At 37.5% G+C, this 21,831-nt stretch overlaps 1 protein-coding gene across 2 annotated transcripts; it reads right to left on the bottom strand.

Annotated features, from left to right (window-relative positions):
- Positions 1–3,693: 3,693 nt before the first annotated feature.
- Positions 3,694–20,155, bottom strand: LOC127438481 (activated CDC42 kinase 1-like). Of its 2 annotated transcripts, none has more exons than XM_051694223.1 (14): positions 19,923–20,155; positions 17,503–17,691; positions 17,179–17,249; positions 16,894–17,082; positions 16,085–16,237; positions 15,340–15,617; positions 15,051–15,177; positions 14,735–14,878; positions 11,183–11,277; positions 10,746–10,973; positions 9,437–9,501; positions 8,634–9,109; positions 5,076–5,171; positions 3,694–4,705 (listed from the first exon to the last, which is right to left on the bottom strand). In XM_051694223.1, the coding sequence occupies exons 2-14, from the start codon at positions 17,660–17,662 to the stop codon at positions 4,559–4,561; spliced, it is 2,229 nt and encodes a 742-aa protein (XP_051550183.1). In that variant the 5' UTR covers positions 17,663–17,691; positions 19,923–20,155; the 3' UTR covers positions 3,694–4,558. The 2 variants fall into 2 exon arrangements, with proteins under 2 accessions (XP_051550183.1, XP_051550107.1); XM_051694147.1 differs by lacking the exon at positions 19,923–20,155 and adding an exon at positions 19,540–19,614.
- Positions 20,156–21,831: the final 1,676 nt, after the last annotated feature.

Below are 21,831 nucleotides of genomic sequence, written 5' to 3'. Positions count from 1 at the left end.
CATGATTACTCAAGGATAAGGTGTTGGAGTGATGGCTGCTGGAAATGGGGCCTGTCTAGATTTGATCAAAAATGACTTTTTTCAAATATTGATGGTGCTGTTTTTTACATCAGTAATGTCCAGACTATACTTTGTGATCAGTTCAATGCCACTTTGGTCAATTAAAGTACCAATTTCCTTCCAAAACAGCAAAATCTGTAAAATGTTCCAAACTTTTGGCTGCCATATATATATATATATATATATATATACAGTTTCTTCAGTGGTTTCGAGTAGGGTGATCATATATTGTGGTTGTCCAAAAAGAGGACAATTTTGAAGGGGTAAGGGTGGTGGTACTGTTCATTAAATGTATTTGTGAATATATGTATTTAGTAATGCCCATAAAATAAAATACAACAACATAAAATAAAAACAGAAAAGATCCAGATCAGATGCCATTAAAAATAATTGTTATACAACATACATTTTTATGAAAAACTCTCCATTGGCTGATGTTTTGTTCTTGTCACAATATTGGATATGGATAATATGTGAATAAAGATGCAGGGCTTGTTTTTCAGCTCACATGATTTGGCCTGTTTTCTTGTTTATCGAATGTTTTACTTTTTGCCATTGATATGCAAGTGCTAGCTTTACAGGTCACATACATAAGGACACGTAAACACAGTGAAAACATATGCGCAGTATCAAATACACACAATGTTGTATAGTCCTGACTGTTGAGAGCACATCAAGAAGACAAAGCCAAATCTCAGACATTTTTTGCCAGTTTTGAAATACCGGCTAGATGCTTTTTTTTAAGGTCAGAAAAAGAGGACATGTCCACAAAAAAGAGGACCTATAAGTATAGTTGGATTGTTTCGCTGACGAAACATTGAAAATCAAGAAATTTCTCTAGACAAAAAAATCTAGACATGAATTGTGGAAAATCTGGGAATCAAACCCCTGATCTTTGCCTTGCTAGTGCCATGCTCGACCACAAAGCATCCAAATCTTGTTCCTGTATTTGCATAACTATGGTCTGAATGTTGTCAAGAACCATTAGTTGAAATAATATCAGTGCCACTGTGTTGTGACCTTAAATTGAATGAGCACATTTCTGAAAACCAAGCATTTTTAGACATGTATGGGTCACATCCTGTATTTTACATACATTACATACTTGGACTCATTTATAGTTGGAAGTTGGATATCTTCCTATTCAGTTATGTCTGCAAATTATTTGATGGGTGCTTTCCAGAGATCTGTTTTTCTCTCTCCACCCTAATTTCTCTGAGCACTTCTGAAACAGTCATGTGCCTTGGGTGGGGTTACAGTACTTGACAGTATACAAATTCATATTTTGATTAAAAAATGCTCTCAGATGAATGGACTCATGAGACCTTATCTTTCTCTCCCTTATCCTCCCTTTCCTACCATTATGGAACATGAATACTATCCAATTCTGACTCCTGCTTCGGTGAATTTCAACACAAGTGGGAACTGGCTCATGCATTGTTGTTCAGAGCCTGGTTGAAAACGGTCCCGTTCATTTATTAGGGTACAACAGGGCTAAAGGCACCCCTTAAGGAAATTTTGCTTTTTTTCTGGTCACAAAATGTATCGAGGTGAATTTTTTTTAAATGTATCTTTATTGAAAATTGATGGAGCAACATAATTTGTGTGAAAAGAAATAATAAGGGAAGGTTAATTGTTTCAATTAAATTTAGTAAAAAAAAAAAAAAAAGAAAAGTGGTGTACTTTCACTTACAGCTATTGAAAATGTTTTGATTTAATGACCTTAAACAAAACTGAAAATGCTGAATAAGTATTTTGTCTTAAAAGAAATTTGTTAATTTCAAGGATTTTCAGTAGCTACATAAATTAGCAAAATGTAAAAAAATAATAAAAATTGGATCAAACTGCCTCAAAAATCAAACTTTAGACACCACACTCAAAGATCTCAAGGAACAGGAATGTTTTGCAGTGCATAGTGACAAACAGGTGTTTAGGAAAGTGTTGTGGTACTTTTTGTTGCTATTTAGTGTTTTGGGAGAAAATAAAAGAATTACCCCACAGAGCCTTTAGCCGAGTTGTACCCTACGTTTTCCCTCTTTCCCACCAATCAGCAACAAGCAGCTTGGTGTGAAAAAAGGCAATATTCTGCACAAATAAATACACCCAAAATCATAACACCTTGTAACAAAGTTCAATGGAAAGGAGGAGGCGAGAACCAGCTTGACAATATAAATAATAATTTAATTATAAACTTAAACAAAAAGACACAAACATAAATACATGCAGGGCAGCTGCCCCTAACTCTCTCTCTCTCTCTCGAACTGCCACCTCCGGTTGCCTTTATCCCTCTCGGGCTTGATCAGCCTGATTAGGGGCCGGGTGTGCAGCATCATGGCCTGGCCCCACCCTCCGATCTGCCACACACCTCCATTAGGATCAACCCATTGTTTGCACATTCAATCTCACATTAGTGTTTTACGTAATAGCTACAATATTGCCCGCATCCTTGGTACGAATATCAAGACTGCATTCTTAAATAATATGAAATGGAATTAAAAATTTACAACATACAAAATAAGACTATAATTACAAATTCATCAGTCAATAATGAGGAAAGAAAACTTCAAATGACAAACATTAATTTTGGGGTGTTTTATCTGTTAAAATCTACTTGGACACATTTAATCTGCAAAGACAAAATGTGATAAAAGTGTGAGCCATTTGGGGAATCGGAAGATTAATAGAAGTTGTTGTTCGTCCAGAAAAGGGAAGGGGATTTTCTCAGTATAATTGCTGCCTTCTCAGGCAGTATACAGAGGCAGGAAGGCATACTGTATAGGGCACATCAAATTTCTTATTTGGCATTACATCTTGTAATGGCAGCCCCCACGAGGGCGCCCCTGCTCCATGTAGAATAAAACAGCTTTTATAAAGTTACTGATATGATTGAACTCTTCATCTCACATGAGTACATTTGTTTCAGAATTACAGTTAATTTCTTTGAGTAAAATTTTTTAATGGGAAAAAAATTACTGAGTGCACTTTTAAATATTACATATTGATTAATAATAACTCTTAGCATTAGCATTTTAAAATGTGTCTTTACAATATAGACTACATTTGCACTTTAAAGTTTGTGCTCAGTCTTCCTTAATAAGACCGTGAGTCATTATCATCACCCCTCCAAGAAATGTGCAAAGGTCCTTTATCTGTCTCAATTTTATTAAGAGCCTGAGGAGTCAGTATTAGTATTTTAAGAAGAGTATTCAAGAGTTTCAAATAGTTAAGGATAACGGAAGAGTACAAACCCAAATTTTAAAAGTGTGCTTTAATCTGCCTAGTTCCTATTAGCCCTTTAGGAGCTGTAGTCGTATGGGTGGGTCTGTGTGACAAAGAGGAGGGCGTGGCCGGGCCGTGACAATGCGCACCCTCCTCCCTCCCTAACCGTTCAAGGATCTGCAAGGAGGCGGGAACTGGCTGAACAGTATAAATAAACTTAAAACAACATAAAACATAAGACAAACACATATGCAGCACGGCCGCATGCATCTCTCTCTCTCTCCAGCCTTCGGCTCCCCTTTATCTCGCTCTCCCATGGATCAGCTGATTCAGTGCCGGCCATGCATCGACATGACCCAGCCACGCCCTCCTCTTCGTCACAGTCTGTAATGCAAGAAACATTTTATGGTTTTCAGAGTGAGAATGCAAAACAGACAGAAACTAATGCTCTGCGCTGGAGATACCCACACATATAATAGACTCAAGAAACCTTATAATTTCCCTCTCCATCCCAGCATCATGGAACAGAACAAAATATTGGGCTACAAATGTCTGATTTGCTTTTTAGTGAATTCATTTAGTGAATCAACATTTGTGAAAACTGCCACATGTATTTTTAGGGATATATTCAGCATTGCATTTTCTATTACCTGGTATGCTTCCAATGAGAAAGCAACAATGCTTGCCATAAATTATTGTATGATGATCATCAAAAATATACATTTATAAAAATGTGTTACTTTATTAAACAGCTACAAACACAATATATATATATATATATATATATACACACAAATTCAACATATACATTTAAATACAGTTTCTCTGAAATTAGCAGATACATTTTCACATCTATATGCATACAAAACATTGTAAGTGGACAATAAACAGTCACAATGGAAACTGGAATGGCATCTAAAAAAAAAAAAAAAGGCAATTTCTGAGTTTAGTGAAAATTATTCTGCCTATTTTTTATTTTTTTTGAACCAAAACTGCACCTCTGGGCCCCTAATACAACTGAAAATGGCTTCATTGATGTCATCAATTGAATCATCAAGCACACTAGGGGCAACACATAGAGTCACTATAAATTGTTTCACACCCGCAAAATTGGAGGTGGTCTGAAAATTGTTCACAGTAGGAAAGTTTTAAGGCGTCTTGGATTTTTGTGACCGCTTGACAGAATTCAGTGATATGAAGCATCAAATCCTCTGTGATGATGAACCATTGATCCTCCTGACATCTTCATAGTTCACTTAGTCTTGCTTTAAGCTCTTTCTTATCTTTCTAGTGCAGCCTCTCTGGTTCTGTCTTTGACCAGTCGAATGAGGTAACAGCCAGCATGCTGCAGGTCCCAGTTGTAACGAACCAGGATTTTTTGACATTCATCACGAGAGCACTGATTCATGTAATACAGCTGGTCTGTCTTATAACGTAAAACAAAGACAAAAGAATGTCTAAAAGTATTGCAATGAATGAAGTTATAAGTGCCATAAACATTGTCAGCTTCATTTTCACAAGACTTAGCCACTGAATTAGACCGCAAGCCAAAGACATGTCAGCCCAGCCAAGGTCAGAAAATTTGAACTTGTTCAAACAATAGAGGCAGAGAGCGTTCTCTGATTGGCTAAACAAGTGTGGGCTCTTCCCTTACTGTATTATGATCATTAAATAGTCTAGGGCACAGAAACAGGACACCTATTTCAAGGTAGTAAGGTCATTTTATACATGGTATTGCAAAAAAATAAATATCTTTAAGGAGAATAAATTTGAGTGAATTAGGTTATTCTCTTTACCTTTAGCTGTTGTTCAGCTTGTGTAGGATTCCAGTCATTGCGATGCAGAGCTTTCTGAACCTCTTCACTGGTCACTCCATGTACCGCCTCCTGAATCTGACCAATTATCATTCGTCATATTACCAAACCGCATTAAAGAGCTGATTACCCTCCTGAAAAGACCAGTTTACGCCAGCATACATTTCCATGCTGGTTTATGCTAGTTTGGTGCTAGTCTAGATTATGCACCAGCTGGTGAAGATGATCAATCAATGGCCCTGTTTACACGTTACCTGTTACGATGAGTTTTGGGCGATCCGATCACAAGTGGACAAGCAAGACACATCACCGTTTACACCTGGTCGTAATATGGGTCTCTTTTGACCACTTGTGTTCTGATTTCATAGGGACGGTCTCGGATTTCTTGATGACATCCATCAAGCTCTATGTCAGTGTGTTACTACATGATAATGTGCAATAAGTTAAAAAAAGAAAAACATTTAAAACAAAATTTTTGTTATTTTAGTGGAGTACCTGTATTAACTGAGCATCAGATGTGGGTGCTTATCTGTATGACTGCATGTTGATATCAGGCACATTGAAGAAGTTTCGTAAAGGTCTTGTTCATGTATATATGCACGTTTTCCAATTATTTCCTTTCATAATCGCACAGAACGGGCAAAGTTTAAAACTCTTGTTTAAGCGCATTCGTTGATTGACAGGTCAATAGGCGGTACTTCGCTGTTGTTCGAATGCATGGGAGGGTTGCAGTTGCATTGCCCCATGCCAATAGGCCAGGCCCCCCCAGTGGCCCCCTAAATTTTAATTTTAATTCAATATTTATTAAAATATTAGCTTATGGCTAATAAGAGATCATCTGAAAAGTCCACACACTGTGCTGAAACATCACTGGTGTCCAAGTGTTCAATGCAACTGCCTTGCATGTTCTATCTTAAACACTGTGTAATTTTTTAAATAACATTCTAAAGATTGTAAATTGTATGTATGACTTACACTTTAATTGAATTAATTAATTAATGAATACTTGGACACCTCTGACATTTTAGTGCTGTGTTACTTGTTATTTTGTTATTTGTTAAAATGTTATTTATTTTTTTATTTATTTTTTTTAAAGGAAATGGTGACCATTTACAAGACCTGTACATGCTGATTACAACCTACCGGTTATATTCTAATCTAAAATCTTGATGTAGGCTATCATTCATTTTACCCAAGAAATTTACTGCATTAGTCATTCTAAAGAACAGCATGACAACATGGCTTAAAGTTTGTGTGTAAAACCAGAATGTTAGGGTGTATTGACTAATTGAAACATTTGTCATGAGCCTGTTTGCTTATATATTTTTAAATTTACATTTTTACTAAAATTTGGTGAATCTTTGGTTGTCTTTAAAAAAATTGCATGTCCGCAAATATTAAAACAGCAAATTATGTTTTGTGTACAGGGGACATAAGGTATAATACAGTTGCCCCCCTACAATTTTCAGCTCTGTTTGTCCATACAATGCAAGTAAACGGGTGCATTCAGTCTGCTGGCTATCAGACGGTCCAAAACAAAGTATGTGAGTGGAGTGGAGCGGAGCATCAACAATTTCCCCTCCGAGCTCAAAGCATTCTTTAATCACTCCACTCCAGCTCCACTCCGGGTTGTCAATTTCCTGCTCCTCACTCCTGAATTAGAGAAATCCTCCCAGATTTCAGAATTACCAGAATGAAAACAAAACATTAAATCAAATCAAATTACCAAAAAAAAAAAAAAAAAAAAACATTATTAGATGTATTATTGCCTAATTATTGCCTATTATTTTCTATTAATGCACTTTTATTTAATCTTGCCCTATAATTCTGTGAATGAAAAAATTACATTCTCAGAATGTTTTTTTTCTTCATCAAAACTAGACAAGACTATTGAAACTATATGTCTAATGCAGAGTTCACTTTTAGAAATACTAGCTTTCGAATTTTTTTAAGATTTTAAATCTACCTCTGTTCGTGTTTGCTGAGCTTCTTCATCTGCAAATGTATAATGCATAAATTAGACTTTGGCACTAAAATAAATTTTGATGGCAATCGATTAAAGTCAAACTATGCAATATTAACATATTGATTAGTTCAGTTGGTGTTTTAGGTCATTAATAGTTCAATCCTATTTAATGTGGGACATAATAGCCTACAGTTAAGATTGCGATGCATTAGATTAGAATGATGAGATGATTATTCAAAATATTTAATAGGGGAGATATATATAAAGCTTTACCGCAAGCTTAACTCAATAATAGGGAGCGTGAACACTGAAAGTGAAAGTAACTTTCGCGCTGGAGGTTGAACATTACCAAGATTTTAAATTTGTATTTTTTTTTTATTTTTTTTATACAAACATGCCATTAGTGTTTAACACTGCTTAACATGTGGTGAATTACTACATTAAGGGCTATTAACAGGTGCTGTGCCCATGATGGAGCATTAGTGGAGCACTCTTGAAGTGAGAGTGTGAGGATGAGGAGGAGGACGTGGCCGGGCCATGAGGATGCACGCCTGGAGCTGAGTTGCCCCAATCAGCAGGAGAAAGAGATGAGGAGGAGCTGGAGACGACAGAGGGAGAGAGGGAGACACACAGAGATGTGTGTGTGTGTCGATCGATGTGTGTTTTGGTTATGCTGAAAAGCAGTTTTAAGTTGTGTTGTGTTTATTAGAAGTCTTTTTGGTTGATAACCCGTTTCCCGCTTCCTCCTTTCCGATGAACAAGAGGCTTGTCTGCCACACCGCTCCTCGCTCCAGGCAAAATCATGCCGCTCAACTCCTCGCTCCGCTTCCACTCTGCTCCGCTCACATACTCTGGTCCAGTTGATCAATTAATGTCTTCTGAAGCAAATTGATAGGTTTGTGTAAGAAACAAATTGATAATTAAAACGTTTTTAACTTTAAAACGTGGCGTTCGTTTCTCTGTTGTAAACAAAGCATGCGCTTCTGACTTCTCGCATGAACGTGCCATAGCGATTACGTGTAATCAACGGTAACGTGATGCGTAAACTTCTGGCAGGAAGCGATTTTTAGATGTTAATAAAGTTTTAATTATCTATTTATTTTTTACACAAATGTATCGATTTGCTTCAGAAGACATTAATTGATTGACTGGAGTCATGTGGATTACTTTTATGCTGCCTAAATATGCCTTTTGGACAGTCAAACAGCCAGCAGACTGATGGCAAACATTTACATGCATTGTAAATGGGCTTATAAAATTCTTAATTTCGGTTCTGCTGAAGAAGGAAAGTAATACCTTTAAGCCATCCCAGATGTGCAAGTAAATCATGAGAGAATTTTGTTTTTTGGGTGAACTTTTAAGCATCGTCCCAATTGCAGGTAAAGCTACTGTAGTTAAAAGGCATAATGGAGACACCAGCACACCAACATCCAAAACATATTCTGGTGACCAGTCTTTTCAGCAAGGTACTTTAGGTTTTGCAAGTGAATAAGATTTCTATTCCGTTACATACTTTGATATTTATGCAAATCAGAATCATAAAGAAGACTAAAGGTAAGAAGAAATTGGCATACCTGTGCTATGACCGCCTCCTTGTCAATTTGCGGTGGGTACCTCTCCTTTGCTTTCTCCCGCTCTCTTTCTTTCTCTCGTTCGCTCTCTCTCTCCTTCTCTTTCTTAAGGCCATGATCTAACTGAGGGCTTGACCAGGCCAATTGGGCCATTCTGGCAAGGTTGTAAGCCACTAAACACCGCTGCTGTGGTTGGTTTTGGAACTGTAGCTGTAGGTGTGAATGAGTTGGAGGGATCCAGGCACCAGTGTCTGGGTTTCCCGGTCTCCGATCATGGAACGTTATCAGGGGTTTGATGCATTTGAAGTTGGGGGGTGTTGGCCGTGGAGGTGTGATGACAACATCACTAAATCTGCAGTGGTTTTGGACCAGTTGTCCTTGCATGGGTCTGCGGTTATCGGTTCTTTGAGCTGCACTCCCACCAGCTCGACCTTTGACCTGTGCACCACCAAGGACGGACTCCAGACTCCTTGACATGCCTGAGCATAGAAAGACACAATGAGACACTGCTGATTAAACAAATCATAAAATAGTAGCCACTCATAACCTCTTTTCTAGTAAGTTCAGGTCTTGCTACTCATATGATAATGTTTTATACTCTGAAAAAAATATTTTGTCAGGTAACCTAAAAAAATGTGCTTCATGTGGTAAGACCTAAATTAACTGGTTTTATTCAAGTCTAAAATGCTTTTAATCTATTTAAAATGTTATTTGTATGTTACACTAACAAAAGTCATGTTTATTGGTTAGATCAAGTAAAAATTGATCATTTAGGTAACTTGTTACAGTATATCGTAGGTTCTAACCTGCCATTTTCTTCAGATTGGAGCCTTCCATCTCTCTTGCTAATGGGATCCTCCAACTTCCGGGGCTGAAAAATGACACGATGCACACATTTACAAACATTCCTATAAGGAAATAATTTATGCAAAAATGTCAGGCTACTTTAAAACAACCAGAAATGAGTCCTGTATTTATTTATAACATTTATTTCCATTTTATCATACATTTAAGACATTTTGCTATAATTTGAGATATTTCTTGAGACAATTTAAGGCCTTAATTAAAAAAAAACCACTAAGAGCTTAAAGTCGTTTATTCACTCTCATGTCATCCCAGATATGTATGACTTGATTTTTAGAATATTTCAGCTCTGTTGGTCAATCCAATGCAATGAATGGTAGCTAGAACTTTGAAGCTCCAAAAAGCACATAAAGGCAGCTTAAAAGTAATCAATACGACTCCAGTGGTTTAACACGTGTCTTCAGAAGCAATCTGATTGGTGTGGTAGTAGGTGGAGATATGCATGAAGAAACAAAACAAAGAATGTGAAAGTAAAAATGAAATTGGAGATTTATAGTAAAAAAAGGACTTAAATATTGATTTGTTTCTCACCCACACCTTTCATATTTTCATATCACTTCTGAATACATGGATTTAACCACTTAAGTCGAATGGATTATTTTATGCTGCCTTTATATGCTTTTTTAAATTTCAAAGTTCTGCCAGCATTCACTTGCATTCAGTGACCCACAGAGCTGAGAAACTCTTCTAAAAATCTCTGTGTGCTGCAGAAGAAATAAAGTCATACACATCTGGGATGACATAAGGGTGAGTCAATGATGAGAGAATTTTCATTTTTGGTTGAACTAACCCTTTAACAAATAAAACAGTAAAGGTGAGAGCCTATAGCTTTACAGTTGTCTTTTGAAAAATTGTGCCTTTGTTCCTATAATCCATATATAGAACTAGTTAAACTGATTTTTTGATTTAGCAGACAGTTAGCTCAGCTGTGTCGCTGCATGTAGCCAGGCGCATGGTCCATGAAGTCGTGTGCATGTACTGTATTTGTATTGGCTTTTCCCATTTTTTTTTTTTTCCAAATGGTGTTTTTTTTTAAAGCCATCCAAAGTTATGCACAACTGTCTGGAACATATTAGCGTTTACAATACATGTAAAGTGTTCGTCTGCATTTCTGACTACCACTGAATGTGGTTTGAGTGATACCGTTTACACCTGTATTTACTGCCATCCACTTGTTATTGGATCAACCGAGACAGATGATAATAACAGGTGTGAACGGGGCCTATAACTTCATTTAAATATGTCACTCACCCATCTATTCGTTCTGGGGTCCCCCAGCTGCGTCCTGGGTCAGTGTCTCCATGACCAGTGTGCATCAGACTACCTCTAAGAGGGGGAGAGATCAAACCAGGACCAGGACGAGGACCAGAACAAGTCACCATACCTACTAATGTAAGAGAGGCGACCGTCAACGCAGGGGGGAACCAGGCAACATTTAGAGTTCTCTGGTTTTGCCCCTTCCACTCAGTCATTTCCAGCCTATGAAAGAAGAGCACAGAAAATACAGAAATCAAAAGACAGTCCATTTTGTAGAGTCTGAGGACAATCACAAAGCACTATTTAGCTTCCCTGTTTTATTTTACTTCCTTTGTTTTAAACTTTGAATGGAATGCTGCTATGCTAAAGGGTGCAGGTTAACGGTTACCCACTTTCTTTTATCTTTCTTGCCTCCCTCCCCCCTGTCTTACCCATGGTCTATTACGGTCACTAGATCATTCGCCTGCAGCGAGAGTTTTCTGGGCTCTGTGAAGTCTTTCACTGCACGAACTTCCATAGGCTGTGCCTGAAAAATAAGTTAAAAAGAAGGTACAATTAAGAAGAAGAAATGGGAAGGAAAATAGATCTAATATGTGTATCATGTTCATGGTTGCAGTTCATATGTTCATAGTACATTCACAATCAACACACTGTACTAGAAACATTTTGGCCAATATAAAATAACAGACAATAGGGGAAATCTGTATTGTAATATACTCAACAAGAAGCTGTATGTATTGATGAGACTAAGCATTTGATACTTAGTTTAGGACTGAGTGGTCTCAGCCTCAGACGGCACCCCACAAACCGGCCACAGTACTGAATGTCTGATGCATATTACACATAAAACTGGCAAGCACAAGTAGAAAATCAGCAGTTCCATAAGACTGAACTGTTAAGCCCTCCAAAGATAAGTGTTGAGACTGTCAGTGAACAGTAGTGCAGCATTGCGTCTTCTCACGGTTGTTTAACACAACAGTAGCAATATAGCGCTCTCTATCACAGAGACCGGTGTGATATCTCAGGACACTTATTTCAGTGCTATCTTTCAGGAAAAAGGAACATTTTCTGCATACCATTCCATTAAAGGTGCACTTAGTAATTTTTAAAAGTTTTACTTCTAAAGAAATAGTATTGTTGAAACATATGTATAAAATCATGACCACTCATGTGAGATGAAGAGTTCAGTCAAATCAGTAACCTTGTAAAATAAGTTTTATTCTATATGGAGCATGGGGGCAGCCATGTTAGCATCACATGACCAGCTGAATACTACGGCTTAATCTCAGTAACTGCCCTGTAAATGAACACTTTCATTCATGGATTAAATTAATCCTGATTTACTGTACAGTATATAGTGAATTTCTACAATGGCATTGGTAACTGAAAACTACTCCGATCAAATTAACAAGTGCTGGTTAATGCTAAACGTAGATTTTCTAAAATTGTTATTCATGTCGGCACTAACGATGTCCGGCTTCGCCAGTCAGAGATCACTAAAGATAATATTAAAAAGGTGTGTGAACTTCCAAAAACGATGTCAGACACTGTTATATGCTCTGGCCCCCTCCCTGCTCATTGTGGTTATGAGGTTTATAGTAGATTAGTGTCACTGAACTTCTGGATGTCTGAGTGGTGTCCGGAGAGAATAGCAGGATTTATAGGCAATGGGAAGAGTTTTTAGGGTAGACCTGACCTGCTAAAGAGAGATGGACTCCATCCCTCCAGGGAATGTGCCGCTCTCCTCTCCAGTAATTTGGCTCATAGTCTTAATAGTGATAGTATCTGACTAACTGGGTAATCCGAACATCTGCTAGCTGCCTTGAGATGTCACACAGGTCACATAAAATACAACATATAGAGACTGTATTACCTAGATATCATATAGAAACTTTGTGTTCCCTGAACTACCAAACACAAACCCCTCACTAAATCATTTAGAAAAAATTTGCTCAAGGTAAAACATGAAAATAACAACAAATATTGAAGATAAATATCATATAAAGGTTGGGCTACTAAACATTAGATCTCTTTCTACCAAAGCACTAATTGTAAATGAAATGATTACAGATCATAGTTTAGATGCGCTCTGTTTGACTGAAACCTGGCTTAAACCAGATGAATATATTAGTTAAAATGAATCTACTCCCCCATGTTATTGTTATAAACACGAGCCTAGTCTGAAGGGTCGAGGAGGAGGTGTTGCTACAATTTACAATGTAGTTTTTGGTGTTACTCAGAGGACAGGATATAAATGTAAGTCTTTGAACCAATAATGCTTAAATGTGATACCATCAGATCCAGTTAAAAAAATCTCTGTCGTCTTTTGCCCTTGCTACAGTATATAGATCACCCGGGCCGTATTCTGATTTCCTTGGTGAATTTGCTAATTTTCTATCAGATCTACTGTGGATAGAGATTTAATTGTTGGTGACTTCAACATTCACATAGATAATGAAAATTACACATTGGGATTAGCATTTATCGATATTCTCAACTTGCTTGGAGTCAACTCATCGCCATAGGTGTGTGTATGTGGTTAATGTGTGTGTGTGTGTGTATGTGTATAAATATATATATATATAGTTGTGTGTTTGAGGCACTTAGTAGCAAATAAACTAGATATCCACAAACTGTATAGTTTACTTTGTTTTTGATTTAAGTCTCTGAAATAATCTGTACTTATTCTTTTGGACGGATTGAACTTCTGATTACAAAGCCTACACACACAGTATGTCCTCCATTTGTATCGGTGTATTCTGTACAACTGGTCACTGCTGGGCACTTCACTTGTAATAATAATAATTATAATAATAATACATTTTATTTGTAATGCGCATTCCTCAAGCCCAAGGCGCTATGAGCTCAGGAAAACAACAATAAAACAATAGTGCATCAAACAAATAATTAAATAAAAATCAAGATGCACACACCACAGCATAAAACAAAACATTCTAGGCAGTAAAAGCAATATTTAAAGAGCTGAGACAAACTCTATCAAATGCAGCACTAAGGTCTAGCAAGACCCCCTTTACACCTGTTATTAAGATGAGTTTTAGGTGATCCGATCACATGTGGTCAGCACTAAATACAGGTCTAAACGGGGTCTAAAACTTTTTGTGACCAGTTCACAAAAACCACATATGAATGTGGTCAAAAATGCATCACAATTGAGGTGTAAACGCTTATCTGTCCTGAATGCATCTCAGCAGCAGCGAAGCGCCACCCCTAACCTGCCAATCAACCGCTGCCCTAAAACAGGAGTTCAAACTTTGCCGGTTACGAGTGGCTTTAAAAGGGAAAAAAGTCCAATCGAATAATCTAAAAAAGCATAAACACACACAAGCAGGAGAACTTCACAGATCTTCTTCAGCGTGTCTGAAATCAACATGCAGGGACACTTATGAGAAGCACGAACATCTGCAGCTAAGGTTAATACAGGTAATCCACTAAAATAACAGACAATTCTGCTTGGAATGTTGCTTTTGTGCTTAGATTAAATTTCAGCTGCATCAGGGAGAAATAGCGTGCTGTTTTTCACTCTTTCTTTGTCTTTTCTGACTGTTGCACTTTAATGTCATGCAGTAACACACTGACATAGTGATTGATGTATGTTGTCATGAAACGGAGTCCCTCATCTCCAAATCCGATCACAAGTGGTCACAGTAGACACATTTAAGCGACCAGGTGTAAACAGTGATGTGTCTCATCTGACCACATGTGATCAGATCACCCGAGACGCATCTTAAAACCAGGTGTAAACAGGGTCTAAGACGCTGCAGCCTCCCGAGTCAGCCCTGACGAGAAGGTCATTCATGACCCTAACCAGTCTCTGTATGGTGCCCTGATCTAAAGCTATATAGGAACAGATGATTATTTTTATATCAAATATTTTGATAAACCCACCCCTTAATAGCAAGCAAGAACAAAAAGAAAGTGTGGAGAGTGGGTGGTTCTTAGAGTGACAAATCTGAAACACTGACCTCTGCTACCATGGTGGTAAGCTGTGAGAAGGTCGGTCGGTCAGTAGAATTGTAGGCCCAACATTTACGCATCACAGAATACAGCTCTTGTGGACAGTCTGGAGGCCTCACCAACCGCTCACCCCGCTCTACACGATACAAGATCTATACAAAACACAACCCACATAATTAAGTCCTTAGTAGAGACAGTGGTGGAAACCGAACAATAGCATGTCATTGTAGATAATTTGATGCTATTTTTAATTAGTTCATTTCACATCTTAATTCTTTGCACTGTCTCACTATTGACATGGAACATTTAGCATAGGTGACTAACCTGCCTGCCAGAGAGCCGCATCCAGGGCTCCTCACAATAAGTGAACATTTCCCACAACGTGACACCAAAACTCCAGACATCTGAGGCATGAGAGAAAGAACCTACACATAAACACTCAGGAGCACACCTACACGGAGGAAGAAAGAGAGGCTGAAATGAATATCCCAGTCCACAAAATACCACATTTATGCAGTTAATGGTGACAACAGCTCTTCAGTAAGCTCATTGTTTCTATTTATTGGTTTCTACAAAAAAATGCTTTTTATGGCACTTCCATCCAGTCTCTCACCATGCAAAGGGGATGGGTCTGTGTGCCGTCATGACGTAGTGGTCCCTGTCCTGATCCAAGCCTTTCATCAATCCAAAGTCTCCGATCTTCACTTGCTCTCTAGCAGTCAAGAGCACGTTCCGGGCCGCAAGGTCTCTGTGGATGAAGCGCTTGGACTCTAAATACTCCATACCTGCAGCAATCTGTGTGCTGAAGAGCCAGAGACGGGAAAGAGGATATTTTCCCTGACGTAGGCGTAGTGTGTCGTATAAAGAACCGAAAGGAGCCAGCTCTGTTATCTGATAAACAAACATGAAAGCGTTATTACGTCATCTGTCATTACCAAGCATTACCAGCTCTGCAAATTCCTCTACATCTTTAAACAATAACATTATTGTTATTGCATTAATAGCGCATTAATAATCTATTTCACCCCATTTGTTACATTTTAAAAACGAATTGCTAGAATTCAAAAGCAGTTATGCAATAAATGATTTTGAAGAGAAATAATAAAGCAATAAAACAGACTACTGTGATTGCAGTGTTTGCACAAAGTACAATACAGTGAAATTTTCTAGCAATGTTATGTCATTTAAAAATAAATCTGGAACTGAAACAAAGGTCTTCCCCTATGGTTTTATAAAGTTCTAGTAAACAGGGTGTGGAAAGGTAATGAGTTGTTTATACATACATGCATAAAGAACCAAAGAATCTGAATCAGGTACATTAGTAAAGAATAGAATTTTAGACAAAAAGTTAAGATCACCATTTTAAGTGGTTGAGTAAGGACAACACCATAGAGATGTATAATGTTAGGGTGATCCAGAGACTGCATGGTCGTCACTTCCTGGAGGAAATCAGTCACCAAGTGTACCTGCCTGGATGTGTCACCCCTCAAGGTTTTCACTGCTACCGGCAGCTTAAAAGTGGAAAACAATAAAACAGTTTGTTATGTTTAAGCATGCTACTCATATTTGGTGTGTAGTTAAAAACCTATTAAATCCCTGTAACATACTAAAGCAAACATTCAAGGTTATGTTTATTGTCTGAACCCCAGTGCAATGTTTAAAGGTCACTAAACTTGTATTACTTACTTTCCTCTGTGGAACACATAAGGAGATGTATGGCAGAATGTTAGTCACAATTCACTTTCATTGAATAGGAAATAAATGCAGTGAAAGTGAATGGTGACTGAGGCAAACATTCTACCCAACATCTCCTTTGGAATGTTTGCTTTAGTATGTTGAAAATCCAGATGCTTTTTCCTTAGAATACCAGAATGGAGGCAATATCAAATATGCAAGAAACACTGGCTTCAATTTACTCTTTATTTAGTCTAATTTTGTGTGTTATTATAAAAAAGAAAAGTAAAAAAAAAAAAAAAAAGTAAAAAGTGAATAAACCAACTGACAAAAAACATGAACTTCTTGAAACCAGGAACAAATACTAGGAACATTAAACACTTAACAGAGTACTACTAACTGAAAGGAGGATCGTTCTAGTAAGTTATTGCACTTCAGGACCTCATATTTCCTGTGATGGAGCATTTGGTCACTCAAGATAAAACCAACTCACCACTCGTCCAGTTGGCGTGTGCCATTCTGCTTTCCTAACAACCCCAAAGGAGCCTGAGCCCAGCCTCTCCCCAAAGATCAGTTCACTATCCTGGATAAGGCAGGTGAGAGCATGCCCTGTGTCCGGCCTCTGGCTGGGTCCAACAGCATTTAACTGGTCACTTCCCTCTGGGGTGCGACCACTGAAAACCTATAAGAAGCCAGTAATGATCGACAGATCAGGTAGGCTTGTATATTAAGATAATTCATAAACAGAGAGGGTCTGTTAAGTTGTGAAAAACTCTACCTTGGTCACACCTGACCGTGGTCGCCTGTTGGTTTTAAATTTTTTGACAGCTTCCCATAATCGTCGCTGTCCTGTCGACAAACAATAATCAGATTCATCAGAACTGAAGGAACAATAACCACAAAACTAAGAAGATGATTCAAACAATGAACTAATACACTAACACAAACCACATTATATAAAAGTACTAATGATATCAGAATCATCATTTTCACCACTGTAAGGATATGTTGGAGTTTAGAATTTGTCTGCTCAAGTAAAAAAAAAAGCCATCTAAAACAAATGACATGATGATGAAATAGTAAAATGCTTTACAAGACAAACCTGGTCTACTAATGCCAATATGTTCAAGATCTGCATCTTTAACATAGTTCAGGTGCTCAATACGTGTCACGTTGAGTCCGTCGCGCATCCTTAGGTAGAATCTCTCCAGCTGCACTTCAGCAAGGAGCTGATACAGCCACTGAGTGTCATGATCCATCATTATTACACTGTCACACAGCAACCCTGTACCTGTTGGTCAAATAGAGCAATAAGATATATGTAGATAGAGGAAGAAATTACAAAAAACTGTTTCCCAAGAAACTTGTAATTAGGGATGAGCACGAGTTCAAATGTTAAAGGTTAATCTTAAATTCTAAATTTCAAGTAACTGATTACTTGTTTTTTTGTGTGCGTGTGTTAGAATACTACAAAATGAGTACTTAGAATGCCCATGCCTTCTATTAATATGGTCCATACATATTTTAAATGTATTTAAATATCCATTCTGAATAGACATTTTGTTGTTCCTTACAATAAGAGGCCTCACTGGGTTGCTATGGATGCCTGCAGAGAATTTGCTGCGAAGTCAGTGGGCAATCAAACAAACAAGAGGGAGCTGAGAGCTGTGTACTCCTCTTAAAGCACACGCTACCCTAAATAAATTGTTCCCACACAAATATCGTTACACATAATGTAAAATATTAAATAAAACGGTGTTTTTCAATTAATTGTTTTTTATTTCACAGTGCCCTCAATAGCTAAAAATGTATTCCTTTTAGAAGAGAAAACAGACAAGAAGAAGAAAAAGAAAACAAGGAAAGAGAGGAAAGTGAGAAAAGAGTACAGTACAGAATAGGGCAAAATACATACTAGTCACACCCTGCATGTTAACAACAAGTCTAAAGAGGTGCAAAATTGAGGAAGCAGTGGTTATTATAAACCAAACAACCACTTTTTTTTCAGTGAGTTGATGAGTTCAGAGGAATGTGGCCAACTAATACTTCTGGAATGTGTGTAAAAGAGAATGATTAATGCTCAGCACAATCAAACTCATAAAGCAATTACTGTATGTTATGAATGACTGTGGCAGCACTGAATACCTCTCTAAAATATCAAAACATGTTTGGGTTGGCCAGGAAATCCCATTATAACGGTTTCATAGCTTGAGAAAAAGCAAGTGTTGGGAAGATATGCAAAGAGTAGGATCAAACCTAACATTTTTGTCTGTCAAGTACTTTGTCATTCACATAACTATGAAACTCCCAATGAATGTTGTATCAGCATGTGTACAAGGGGACTAAGCTACTAGGGGTTCTCAGCAATCCCACATTTAAAGAACCATGACAACAAAAAGGCCAACAAAGAGTAGACACATGACCTTTAGTGAATAATCAGCCAGAGAGGTATCAAACTATGGTGGCTAGTCTGAGCAGTTAACTCAAAATAGTATTCTCCAAAACTACACACGCAAAGTCCACACACCGTATGACAAGAAAAGAGACACCGTTTGAAACTTCAAGCTCCACAGTTTAGTTTATAGGGTCTGTAAACCAAATCCTAAACTAGTACTATAGAACTACAGTGTTACTGCAATCACTGACCATGCAAAAAAATAATAATAATAATAATAATAATAAAAAGAAGAATTTAACCGGAATATCACGTGAGGATGGTAAGAGAAAATATTAATTTTTCAATTCTAACAGAATATCACTGTTCAAATAGAGTATCATTTATATTCCTGCCTTTAAACAACTTTCAGGTCTGTACTGTATATCACGAGCCAGTTTGTTTGAAAAGCAGTGCTCAGTTGTTTCTGTTTATAGTGGATACATAGCTCCTCTGAAACTGGGTGTGTACTGAGAGATTAGACAGATAATCCTACAGCGTTCTGGTAATCCAAGACATTAAAAACATTTTTGAAAGTCTTAAAGGCAGTATGTGGTGCAACAGTGGCTCATTATTAAAGGAATAGTTCACCCCATAATTACAATTCTCTCATCATTTACTCATCCTTATAAACCTCAGTTGACTTGTGTTAACGCAGAACACAAACTAAGATATTTTAATGGAGATATGATGTCTGTTTGTCCATACTGTGCAAGTGAATGTTGACCAAATTTTCAAGATTCAAAAAGCACATAAAGGCAGTAGAAAGGTAACCCATAAAGCTCCAGCGGTTTAATCCATGTCTTCTGAAGTAATCCAATCAGTTTAGGGTGAGAACAGACCAAAATAAAACTCATTTTTCACTGTGCATCTTGACATCAGCGGTCTCTTTGACGATCATGATTTCAAGATCGATTACACTTCCTAGCACCATCTAGCACTCTGCACGTGCATCCAGGAAATGTCAACAAGCTTGAAATTATGATTGTACTTAGAGACGGCGATGTAAAGATGTACAGTGAAAAAGGAGTTAAACACATTTAAATAGACTGGGCTTTGAAGTAAATGTTCAAACAAAAGCTTATACTTACAAGTCAACGATCGATGTTTTTCCTCGGTGTCGAGTCACTTTTTCAAGCTTGTACACAAAAGACGCTCCAGGTATAAGAAGTCCATTATAAGTCCTTCATTGTCAGTGAGTTCAGACTTTCACGTTAAAACATTCAATCTAATTTTCATTCACCTCAGTCTCTATCAGTCGTCTGTGGTTTATAGTTTTACATGAACATGTATTAATAGCGCGAGTCTAACTTTTTTCAATGATTTTATAGCCATAGACTGACTGAACTCTTCACTTCCTCCGCCTCCCGCAGTTCTAAGAATCTCCACCCTTAGCACCAAAATTTCCCCCTCTACACCTGCTGGATTGATGTCCTCTATTAGATCATACTGTATATATCTGACTACTGCTCATACAGTCCTGTCTTTTCACATCTGATTGTTATGTAGATTTCTATGCCAATTAATTTAGCTGATAATCCCTCTGTCACATTTTATTATGTTGTACTCACAGTGTTAGGATGCATATGCTGCACCCCCATTCCTTAAAAGCATTGGGCACTGCCTTCTTTATTCACCATCATAATTATAAAATATGATATTAATACATACTTCTAAATGATAATGAACTACACTTTAGTCAGGTTCAGTGCTAGCCTTGTGAGACAGAATGTGCAACTTTTTACAAAATTATTCTTATGTGTCTATGGACAAATGCAATCTTGACATCCACTGACTTTATTGGTTGCGGTAATACTTATTAAATGTATGTTCCACAGAAGGCATACATAACTGACTCTGCAGTGGCGGATTCTCAGGGCCAGCAGAGTCTTTGCTGGTCTAACATGCCAAATAAATAAATATTTATAAAAATTATCCTTTCATTCTCAATCACCTTTTTGCCTATGTATTTTTAATCGCTTTCCACTCTTAATTAATCTATAAACAAATAGAGAAAAACGAAAAGTTTATCCAGTCAGAATTTATTCCTTGATCTTGATCTTGCTGACGAGTCGAGAAAGAGATCCTTATAGATTTAAAAACACGAGATGTTCTGCATGACTGTGTGATTGCTTAATTTATTAAACAGGAAAGGAGGACTGATTTTCACTTCCAAGTAAACTGGTAAGTGCTTTTTGCATTGTGATAGCAACATCAGGAATTTTCTAAGTGTAAATTAGGCTGCTGGAGCATTCAGTGTCGGATCAAGTTTTGAAAAGTAGTGCTGTGTTCCATTCAACTCGGAAAGTCGGATTTTACAACTTCCTGCTAGGAAAAGTGCAATGGAATGCATCTTTATGTCAGAATTACAACTTGTAGACTCGAGCAGAAATGCTCAACTCGCCGAGATGCAGGGGCACACAAACATGTCGACACTCAGGGAGATATACAAATTAAGTGATAAACATTCACTTTATTGAGTAATATCAGTAAATAAGTTCGTTTCCACATTACGTGATATTAAAGCTTGTTTAACAAACGCCTGCAGAAACAGGTGTATAAAACATTATAATCTCTTTTGATAATCGTACACCTGAAGCACAAATGCTAGCGCTGCAGCATTGTTTATCAGTTGCTAGGAGACATCTCTAATGAGAGTCAAACCCCTGCTAAGCTAACGGGAGCGTTGCAGTTCCGAATGTCGGGGAATGGAATGCATTTATGGTCGGAGATATCAAGTAGGAATATCCCACATCCAACTTGAATGGAACGCAGCATAACCGTGTACCCTGACGAAACAAAATTTATTGCAAGCAACATTTAAATCGCAAATATTATCAGATAGATTTTTCCAGGTATTATAGACCTCCTTGGTAGATTCATATGAAAAATTATGATTTTTGAATGTCTGTTTGGGAGACGTTCATTTCACAATACAGTCATGCTGTAGTTAAAATTAGGCTTGCTTGAGCATTAAGTTTCAAGTTCTGGCTTTCATGC

This window comes from Myxocyprinus asiaticus, chromosome 1 (genome assembly GCF_019703515.2).
Source record: "Myxocyprinus asiaticus isolate MX2 ecotype Aquarium Trade chromosome 1, UBuf_Myxa_2, whole genome shotgun sequence".
In the NCBI taxonomy this organism is placed as follows: domain Eukaryota; kingdom Metazoa; phylum Chordata; class Actinopteri; order Cypriniformes; family Catostomidae; genus Myxocyprinus; species Myxocyprinus asiaticus.
This window is presented reverse-complemented; position numbering and strand designations above follow the sequence as displayed.